The sequence below is a fragment of the Pteropus alecto genome, unplaced genomic scaffold, assembly GCF_000325575.1.
Source record: "Pteropus alecto unplaced genomic scaffold, ASM32557v1 scaffold281, whole genome shotgun sequence".
In the NCBI taxonomy this organism is placed as follows: domain Eukaryota; kingdom Metazoa; phylum Chordata; class Mammalia; order Chiroptera; family Pteropodidae; genus Pteropus; species Pteropus alecto.
This window is the reverse complement of record NW_006431909.1, coordinates 671,589-682,504: the sequence shown is the minus strand read 5'-3', so window position 1 is coordinate 682,504 and position 10,916 is coordinate 671,589. Positions and strand designations below refer to the sequence as shown.

At 49.3% G+C, this 10,916-nt stretch overlaps 1 protein-coding gene across 1 annotated transcript in view; it reads right to left on the bottom strand.

Annotated features, from left to right (window-relative positions):
* Window positions 1-6,427: 6,427 nt before the first annotated feature.
* PRODH2 (proline dehydrogenase 2) overlaps window positions 6,428-10,916 on the bottom strand; it is an 11,073-nt gene continuing 6,584 nt past the window's right edge. The window contains exons 8-10 of the mRNA XM_015598729.2: window positions 8,110-8,220; window positions 7,625-7,710; window positions 6,428-6,657 (exon numbers count right to left, since the gene is read on the bottom strand). Of these exons, the coding sequence (XP_015454215.1) occupies window positions 6,488-6,657; window positions 7,625-7,710; window positions 8,110-8,220 (367 nt within the window). The 3' untranslated portion in view covers window positions 6,428-6,487. The remainder of the gene's footprint in view (window positions 6,658-7,624; window positions 7,711-8,109; window positions 8,221-10,916) is intronic.

Below are 10,916 nucleotides of genomic sequence, written 5' to 3'. Positions count from 1 at the left end.
ACACCCACCTCTCTGCAGCCTACAAGACACAGGACACAGAACTGGGTACCCACTTTCCAGTGGGGTAGATGGTCACTAGTAGGAGGGCTCCATGCCACGTGCCAGCCCAGAGGTGAAGACTCAGTAACTGTGGCCATTGCCACACTCCTTGGTCTTCTGTTTATGAAATACTTGAGTAAGCAGAGCAGGCAGGAGACTGGTCTGTGGGACTGGGCTGGCCTGGGGAGAAGGCTGAGGGTGGCGTACCTGCAATGCTGAAGGTCAGCCAACAGCACATCAGTCTGGGTTCCAGGGGCCTTCAGCTGCCGCACGGTCACTGAGTGGCCCCTCCACAGAAGGCTGGAGATTGGGGGTGGGGGAAGTATGCTTCTGAGACAAGGAGATTTTCCTTGTGAGGGGAGCAGGAGAGCTGGACTCTCTCCAGAGCTCTGCTGGACAACCAGGCAGGGGTGTGGGAGGGGTTGTCTCTCACTTGACCATGACTGTATGGGAGCTGCTCTCATAGGTGCAGTCGGGCTCGCCCTGGGGTGGCAGCAGCTCCTTGGGGTCCACGAGTGGTATGCCTGTTACCAGCCCCAGTGGCCACAGGCTGCTCATCTGGGGGTGGGGGGGCGGGACTATGAGGCATGAAGAGGACAGGTGATCCCTGCTCCCCTGCCCTCTCCCGCTTACCTGGCCAAACCCCAAGGCTGGGATCTGTGGGGGTCTCCTGATCTTCGCTGGCCTTGGTGTCCTAGGGTAAAGGGCAGTCCAAGAGTAAGTCTGGGGTAGTTGGGAGTGGTGGGTGGGCGGGTTTCACATTGTGGACAGTTACCTGTCCGCCTGCACCAGCCGCATCAAGGACAGGGAGCCACACGGGCTGTGTCCAGAGCCGGCCTGCAATTGGCCCAGGGATGCAATGGATGCCAACTCACCACCGTGCACTAGTGCTGATATATGGGTACGGCAGAGTTGTAACAGCTCTAGCACCTGGATAGGGGGCATGTGGGGTGAGGTAGGGTGGGGGTGCTGGCCCCGATGCCCCACTCCACTTGGGCCACTGCTCACCTCCTGGCTCCGCTTAGTACCACCCTGCTCTGCCCAGTCCCGAGGTGTGCGACCCTGCTGGTCATGCAGACGCAGGTCACCTCCCGCCTGCAGCAGATGCAACATCACCAGGCTGCGGCCTGAGAAGGCACCTGCATGCACGGGTGTGCTGCCATCGAGGCAGCGGCTGCAGCAGAACAATAAAGACAGGAATAGATTAGAAAAGGGACGGAACAGGGACAAAAGGTAGCAGGATAGGAACATTGAAGGACGAAAGGGGTCACTGGGAGGTAAGAGGGAAAGGTTAGGGGAGTAGGGGCCACCCATGTCCGCTTCATGAACATGGAAAGTAGATATCAGGATAGGAGGGATTGCTTGGGGACAAGGTGGGGTCTTTGAGAGGATGAGAGGATCATTGTGAGCACATGAGAGGCACCAGGAGACTGGGAATAGTCACTGAAGGACAAAAAGGGGTTAACTGAGAGGACAAGAGGGGTCACTGGGATTAGGAGGGTCATCAGGGGATGGGAGGAGTTTGTGAGGGCAAGAGGCCTCTAGGGAAGAGAACTCTGGTTCTGCGGGGCTCAGACTCAGGGCCCTGAGAGTGTGAGGGAATCACCACCTGCCCACTCACTGGTTGGGGTTGGCGCCAAAGGCCAGCAGGAGCTGCACAGCAGAGCTATGGCCCAGCAACGCTGAGAGAAAGAGCCCCGTCTGCCCAGCAGAGTTCTCACCATCTACCTGGACAACTGAGAGGCAGCGAGGCTTAGGACTATCCCTGCCCTTTACTCCAGGCAACACCTTTGCCAGTTCCCAGCCCCCACAGTCCCTCCCTGACTGGGTGACCCTTGACCCCAGTTTCCATCCCTATGTCCTGGAACTGCCACCCTACAGCTGCTGGGGACTCTGCCTTAGAATCCATCTCAATGCAGCACTCACCATTAAGTCCAGAGAGCTGGAACAAGGGGTGACATTTACCTGCCATTTCCATCCCAGAGGTGTCAAAAACACACAAAGGTAACCGGGGGGCCAAAAAAAAAAAGGACTTTGTGGGGACTTGGGCTTACAGGAGCTTTGTGCACTGCCCAGGGCAGGTAGCCTCCACCCAGCTCTAATTCAGTATATGTACAGGTCCCATTCAATTTTTCAAGAAAAGCAAACTCTCTGGATTTTATCAGGAAATATCCCAAGCTTATTTTTGAACACTGCACCTAAGAGCAGAATCCAAGTAGCAACCTCTTCTGTACCTGACTCCATGCCCTTGCCAATTCCCTCTCCCCATCACACTGCTCAGCTCACCCCTCCCAAGACCTTATCTCTGCACCCATCATGCCCCAAGGCCTATTTCTCTGCACTCATCATCCCTGAGCTCCTCTTCCTCCAGGCCCTATCCCATATCCTCAGGGAGAGCAAATTCATGGCATCCTTGTCCTTGTACTTATGTCCTTGGCAGACATGGCTAATGAATTAAGCACTTTGTCCAACCCACAAAACCCCTCCAAATGAGGTCCCTCAGGAAGCTCTAAATATCACACTCACTGGCTCTTATTTTAAACTTAGCAGCCACCATCTTTTGCAATGACATTCTAACTAGTTCTCTGCATTTGTCTTGAATGATACTTGCAGAGAGATCTTCTTAAAATGCAAATTATTTCTTGATATGGATTATTATTGCAAGGATAAGCATTTCATTTCATTTCATGTATAGATACTTTTATACAAGTTGTTCTAAAATCATGAGTTTCCAGAACCAGAAAATGAAATTATATATCAATTCCATTTGTGATTATAAGTGTAAAACCCCTAAATAAAGTAAAAGAGGTAACCCAATCAATTTATTCCCGGAAAGCAAGGGTGATTCCACAAAAGGAAATCTATCAGTGTAATAAAACACATTCATAGAGGACAAAAATCATGTTTAACTCAGTAGATACAGAAAAGACAATTGATAAAATTCAACATCTATTTGGAAAGGAAAAAAGGAAAAAAAACCTCAGAAAACTAGGAATAGATGGGAACTTCCTTATTTGATAAAAATTATAAACCAAAACCAAAGAGCAAACATGATACTTAATGCAGAAACATAGACTCATTTCCTTAAATATCAAAAACAAGGAAACAGTTGCCCATTGACAACAAGGTTTGAAAAGTCTGGCTAACACTTTATGATAAAAAAAGAAAAAGTGTGTGAAAGAGAAATGAATAAATGAATGAACAAATAAATTAATAAATAATAAGTACATTAATAAATAAATTAGAGTTTAAAGATTAAAGGGCTGAGACCAAACTGTCACCATCTGCAGATAACAAAAAAGTAAGAGTCAACAATTACAACTATTAATCAAGTTCAGAAAGTAGCCAGATGTACAATCAATTTACAAAAATCAATGAAAAACAAATTGCAAATTGGGTAATATTAATTTCCTGCCTACAACGCCAATGGTTTCCCATCACATACAGGACAAAAATCCAACAAAATTCATATCCCTTTTGAGGCCCTTTCCTGTCCGTCCCTGCTGCCTCAGCTTTCATCCTCTCCCTGAGTCCCCTTGTTCCCTGGGGCTATTTACACATACCCAGTTTGTTTTGACTTCAGGGCCTTTGCACTGGCTATTCCATCTTTCTGAAATGCTCTTCCTCCAGCTTTTTGCATGACTGGCTCTTATACTGTGACACACAAGTATCACACCATCAGAAAGGCCATCCCTTCCAGTGTGTCTACTTCATTCTCATCACTCTCTTAATTCCCATAATAGATTTCATTCACAATGCCCTAATAGGTGATATTTAGCCCTAAACCCCTAACATAGACAACAGAGCCTGGTGCACAGTGGGTGCCTGGTATAAAATTGCTGACTGGACAACTGAAGTTGCACCCTCCATACTGCTCCTTGATCTTGCCCTCACAGGCAATTCCAACAGCCAAACCCTTACCTTTCCTAAGAAGCCGGATGAGGCTCCAGCCTGGGCCCCCAGCCACAGCCAGGCGATGCAAACGGCCCACCTGGGCTTTTGGATTCCCAACAGAGCCCAGCTCCACAGGTAAGCGAGAGCTCAGGGAGGGCATCTGTGGGCTCCAGACTCAGTCAACTCCTGGACAGGGATCAGCCAGGGGGTCTTACGAGGGCAAGAGGAGAAGACTGGATCCTCTGGGAGCAATAAAGACAGAGCTGTCTGGGAGTCCTGGAGGGCAGTCTGAAAGGAAAGGGGTTTGGGGTGGGGGTCTGATTTGGAGGGAAGTGTCTGAATGAGAATAGGGGTAGGCTCTGGGAGAGCTACATACCAGAAGATCAGGTGTCTACAGGAGTCTGCGAGCTGAAGGGGCTCTAAGGAAATCTGAGGGCTGGGCGCCCTCTGGAGGAGGGGTGTAAGGGCTACAGGGGTAGGATCTGGGCCGGGAAAAGGAGTCTGGGGGCTTGGCAAGAGGGTCTGACTATTACCTATGGATTGGAGGAAGAGGAGCCTGAGGGTTAGAATCTGAGACGGGGTGGAGTCTATGGGCTGTGAGAAGGGGCCCAAGAGTGGAGGACAGTCCCAGAACAGGGTCTGCGGGTTATGAAAGGGTCTGAGGGTTGGCGTGCGGGCTGAGGTTTAGGGAAGTGTCTCTACGCTGGGGTAAGGTCTGCAGGATAAGGGAAGGGACCGAGGGAAGGAAGAGGTCTGAGGACTGTGTCTGTGGGTGAGAGGAAGGAAGGGTCGGAAAAGAGCAGGCGCTGATAAAGGAGTGGGGCCTGCGGCTGTAGGAAGGGCGGAGAGGAAGAAGGCGGTCTGAGGGCGGGGTCTGCGGGCTAGGGGCGGGGTCTGGTGGACAGCTGAGGACCCAGTAAGATCTAAGAAGGTTCTGGAGCCCAGATCCCAGTCCAGGAGGCTTAGCACCTACCGTTGGGCTCCGACAGTGATCACCACGTGACCTTGGAGCACTAGCTCTGGCGATCTGGGTGGGTACTCTAGGCGCAGGCGCATCACTGGCCTCCTGCCACGTGTGAGCTTGCGCTGTAGCCTCTGAGAGGTACCACAACTATGCCCCGAGGTGACCAGAGAGAAGAGACAGCGATGTCCACCCCAAAGCTGTCAGCTATGCCCTACGTGTTTCCCCTTCTATTTTCCCCATTCCAAGACTTGTTGGAGGTGGCCGGTCCTTCGTGATCCCTGGCCTTGGCTGTCTTCGGTGCTTCTCTTCCACCTCCACGGGCTTTTTCCTCTGCCCTTGCCTCAGCCTCTCCTCCTTGCCCTAGACCCGGGGCTCCACAGTGTCCTGGACACCTCCTTCTGGATGTCCCCTGGGACCCTCATACCTACCAGATCCCACGCTGGCCTCAATATCTCACCAAAACTGCATTTCCTCCTGGATTCTTGTCTCAGGGTTGGCCCCACTGTCCTCTCTTCAAGCCAGAGCCCTGGGCCTTGCCCTGAAAGTCTTCCTCCCATACAGCCTATCAGCCCCATGTCCCACTCAGCCTCCTGATTGTCCTTTGCATCAGCCCCCTCTTCCTTTCCCCGCAGGTCCTCCCTTTGAGGATTACTCCAGCTTTCCCTGGGCTCCCAGCCTGCCTCCCCACTCTGGTCCACCCACCACATGGCAGCCAGGGGGATCTTCCTAAAACCAAACCAAACCTGACTCTCTCTCTCCTGCTTGAAACTTTCCTGACTCCCCAGTGTCCTTGACACAGGACCCATGTTCTGCAGTCTGCATCATCTGGCCCTGCCCATCCTCCGTCCTTGTCTTCTCAACCCCGGTCTGTTTGACACTTCTCTGTTTATGCACATGCCCTTGCTTTTGAAGGCTCGTCTCAATATTTACTTGGTTTCTTATGAATTCTCTGGAAAGTCCTCTTAATTACAAGGTGCCTCCTCTGGCCTTCCACAGCCTCCAGCTTTCCTCAATATTGCCCTAATTCTCTGCTTCAGCTTCCCCCATCATAGCCCAGACCACTCTGGGCTGTCACTGACTGAAGAGTAAGAGCCCTATGAGGCCAGGCCATAAGTTGTCTTGGTCACTGTTGTGTCCTCAGCATTGTTCAGCTCAGAGTCTAGCTCAGAAGAGGCCTCAGAAAATTATTAAATGAGCAATTTGCCTCTTTCAGGCATCCCTTCCTGCCCGTGTTGCCTTAGCCCAGCCTCTTGACTTCAGTGCCTCAGTGTCTGTTCTTCACTTGGGCATCCACTGGAGTGAAGAAAGTTCTCTCATCAGCCACTGTTGAGTAGAACTGACCTCAGACTCATTGCAGGACAGACTGCTTCAGGGTCAGGAGGAGGCTTCATTAGTCTTTGATCAATGCCCTCGTTATGCTCTAGGGTTATCTAAAGGTCTGTTTTGAGCTGCAGAGCACCATAGCTGGGCTAGCTGAGGTCAAGATTAGCCCTTCCCCAAGGAGGCGGCTTCAGTGCAGAGCAGCAACTTAGACAGTAGCTCGGGACCTTTATTGACCACATAACCCCTGGGGGTGCTAAAAGGGTAGCCTCAGGCCCCACCCAGCAGCCTCCTCCAAAGTTCTTGGCTGAGCAGCTCCCGTTCCCTGCGGGCACCCTGCAGCACACTCCGGTTCTCCTGGGCCCTCCGGATCAGGTAGGGGATCACCTCCTCCAGAGAGCCGTAGGGGATGGACTTATACACGGCATAGCCGGCCTGCCCTGTAGGGAGAGTCTTGGCAGGATGTGGGCTCATGCTTGGGGAGAGGTTCCCCCAGGCTCCATGGGAACAGACTTCCAGTTTTGAAATGTGGCAGACTAGGTGAGTTGGACAAAATTTCCCACTGGAAAAAAACCTAAAAATTCTGGAGTAAACATTTAAAAAATCTTAAAGTTATTAAAATGCTGCCAAGAGAATAAAGAATTTACTAATCCAAGAATTAAGAGAAAGTGAGAACCAGAGAGAGAAGGCATGCACAGGAAGCACTTCCGCCCTGAAGGTAAAATTGAGCCGCTATTTGATGACTTCATAGAGTTGAGGAGGTACAGAAATCAGGCCCAAAGCCTGCCCAGGGTGAGAGGTGTAAAGGAGAACTTCCCCACATTAAGCTGGAACATAAAAGTGTATACCCTCAGAGTAAGACTTCACAAGAAGTCATCCCTTCCACCTCTCCCACTCCCAGGGAATGGCCTTGACCATAAGTCGAGCAGGGAAGAAAATAGAGAAATCCATCTCTGAGAGGTTGTGGGTGTGTGTTAGTTGTCTCACATATTCGCAGCCCAAATTTGCATCCCTGGGATGCTTCAAGGAACCTCAAGCTGTGAATTTAGGATACAATGATTTTGTACCCTCTTAGCATCTGGCAGAAGAAAACATAAATCTTCTGGTCTCAGGCTCTGGGGAGCAACACAGTGAAAATGGTCATGTACACAGGAAACAAGACACCATGATCCAGAACCAGCAAACACAACGAAGAACAGGTACAGAGACACAGGCCTGCAAGACCTTTAAACACTGGAACAACAGATCTATCTGGAAGGGTCTGGAGACCGAGCCATCCGCAGGCGCTAGATAGGAGCCTGGCCAGGCATTAGTTGAGAATGGGAAAAGGAATCTGGTTGAGAGGGAATGAGGGCTGGGGCTGGGTGGGGCACGGTGGCGGTGGTAGGGAATGAGCCATTTACATACCCAATGCCAGGGAGACATGGTCACACATCCCCAGAAGTTGTCCAAAACAGACGGGCCCATCCAGAGGAATGCCCAGCTCCCACATGCTATAGAAAAGGCTACATCATCAATCCACATAGTGGCTAAATCTAGAGCTGAAAGTCAGCTATTATACACTCAATAGCTGTTCCAGTTATTTAAATATTGGAATACTTCTAAACTTGATAAATAATAATTGCTCGGAAGCCCCTGAAAGCTCCCCAGTGAGTCCCAACTCCTTCCCTGGAACCCTCAGACCTCCCCATGCCCTAGCAAATAACGAGTGATGCCTTGTTCACCTGGGGCATACAGGACTTACAGGTATAGCAGGCGTTAAATATTTTTAATACTCTTCCCAGAATCCCTTTGAACTTACTGTCCCCACACTGTTCCTCCCCTTGTTTCATGTCCACCACCCTCTGCCCATCCCTGGCATGTGAGCAAGGGAAAGGAAGCTCCCCTCATACCGCTTGGTTGCCTGGCAAACAGTTTCCTCATTGTGGGAAGCCACCATAAGGTGGCATAGAGGGCCACGTTGGGACACGTGGGTCAGCATCAGCTCCAAACAGCGGCTATAACTGAAGAGAGATGTTCCCTTCAGATATGGCACCTGTGAGTGAGGGTCAGGCCCCAGGGACCGGGCATTTCAGTTCTTGGGAGGTAGGGTGCCTAAGGGCAAGGACTCTGGAGTCAGAAAATACCTCCTTCCACCTGGACCAGCTAGCTTCAAGGGCCATCCCTTCTCCTTTCTCTCTTGTAACACCTAACAGTGATGTGAGGATGGAATGAGATGAGGGTGTACATAAAGCCTTTGGCACAATGGCAGTGTCACAACGAAGGTCCACATCACACACACAAAATAACATTTACTCAAGGTCATTCACTTGCAGCATTGTCTATGGAACATGATTAGCAACAACCCAAATGTCCATAAGTAAGGCACTGGCTAGGTGAACGATGGCACACACAGGATAGCAGAGTGCCATGCAGCTGTAAAAAGAACAGGACACTCTGGGCACTGATACGGCAAGGTAAAAAGACTGGCAAATGCTTTCCAAGCTTGCCGTAGGCTAGTGCCACCCAATGGCCTTCACGTACACTGCCAGTTATTCTCCATTGCCCTCCAGATCTGTTTTCGGCTCTTCTCTGTCCCTCAGGAAGTTTTTACATCCTGTAATCCCCATGGAGTCATGGGCAGGAGATCGGAAGGTAGGAGAGAGAGCTCGGGGGTTTCACCTCTTAGCCCCCTCTCTGGCCCATCCCGACAGTCCCACACCTCGTGTGTGGCTGCACCTCCTCCAGCATGGCCCCTTTACCTCACCTATAGAACAAGGGTCATAATAGCCTCCCACTTTTGTGGGTTCCAGGTGCTTCAACATTCCCTGTGGGTTTCCTGAACCTTGCCCACGTTCCATAAATTTGGTCCCTTCACTAATTCTCCTTTAGTTTGTATAGAATTATTTTCTCTGGGACCCTGCCTGACACACGTATATTCACTCATCTCATGCTCAAATCAACACTGTGAGGTAGATGTTCTGGATATCCCCATTTTACAGAGGGGGAGATTGAAGCTGAAAGAGGTTAAGACTGGTCCCTGGGTCACACAGCTAGAAGTGACCAAGCTGGGATTTGAACCTAGGTTATCTGATACCCTAGGGCCTAGACTCATTATCACTAGACTATTCTGCCTTTAAGATATGCAATTGAGTGAAAAGGCAAGGAATAGTGAGTGTGTAGACGTGATGCCTTTGTACATATACACACAAAAATCTTTGGTTTTGCATATGCATAAGGAACTCAAGAAATACATATAACAAACTGTGGGGCCAGGGAGACTCCATGATTAGATAGGGATTTGGATCAAAATGAGATATATACATTTTCACCTAATTTTGATTTTCAAATCCCATGAATTTATTACTTATTTAAAATCTATATTAAAACATGAATGGTACTGAGCCATTCATGTGCAGAAATGGGATGTGCGGAAATGGGAACCCTCATACGGTGCTGATGTAAATGTAAAATGGTGCAGCCATTGCGGAAAACCATCTGGCAGGTCCTCAAACGGTTAAACATGGAGTTACCATATGACCCAGTGATTCCACTCCTAGAGAACTGGACTTGCGGGAGAATTGAAAATGTATGTATGTTTACTTGATCAGCAGTCTCCTCCTTGGGCTCCCTCCTCCTGCCTTTTCTACCCTTTTCCACTCTGTTTTCCATGTGCAGCCAGAGGGAGCCTATTTAAATGTGTACATGAATGTTCACAGCAGCACTACTTAAAACAGCCCGAAAGTGGAAACAATCCAAATGTCTGTCAGCTGATGAATGGATAAATGAATTGTAGTCCATACACATAATGGAATGTTACTTAGCCATAAAAAGGAATGAAGCATTGACACATACTATAATATAGTTGAACACCGAAAATAATACGCTGAGTGAAAGAAGCCAGAAACAAAGGCCACATATTATATTCATTTGTATAAAATGTCCAGAATAGGCAAATCAACAGAGACAAAAAGATTAGTGGTTGCCAGGGGCTCTGGGGAGGAGGGAATGGGGAGTGACTGCTAATGGATTTCTTTTTGAGGTGACAAAATATGGAATTAGATAGTGGTGATGATTGTACAACCTTGTGAATATACTAAAATTCACTGAATCGTACACTTTTAAATGGTGAATTTTATGGTATGTGAATTATATGGTACCTGCCTAGAAGCCCTCACTGCCTTTGGATACAAGCCTAGGTTCCAATCATGGCTTGACCACTTGCCCTGGAAGCTTGGTAAATCCCTGTGGCTCTACAAACCTCTCCTTAATCCACTGTGAAATGGAGTCAGACTTTGTAAACTCCATGGGGCAGGACCTGGGGGCCACCTTGGTTGCTGTCACCAGGATCCAAAATAGATCCTAATCTAAATCAGGTGGTCAGCAAGTACACGTTGAAAAAATAAAGTCCTTCTTCCCAGAGCCATGGGTTGGGAGTCGAAGGAGCCCACCCACATCTTGCCCCCAGCGCAGAGTGATCCGAGGTGAGTAAGAATGAGGGTCTACAGCCTGTCTACCTGGACTCAAATCTTAGCCCTGCCACTCAGTAGCTATGTGACCTCAGGTAAGTGATTTCACCTCTCAGTGCCTCAGTTTCATCCTCTTGTAATGGGGATGATAATAATAGTATCTATTATTTGGAGTTGTTTATTTATTCATTCAGCAGATCCATACTGAGTAAGTACCACCATGTAACATGTACAATTTAAAACTGAATGTT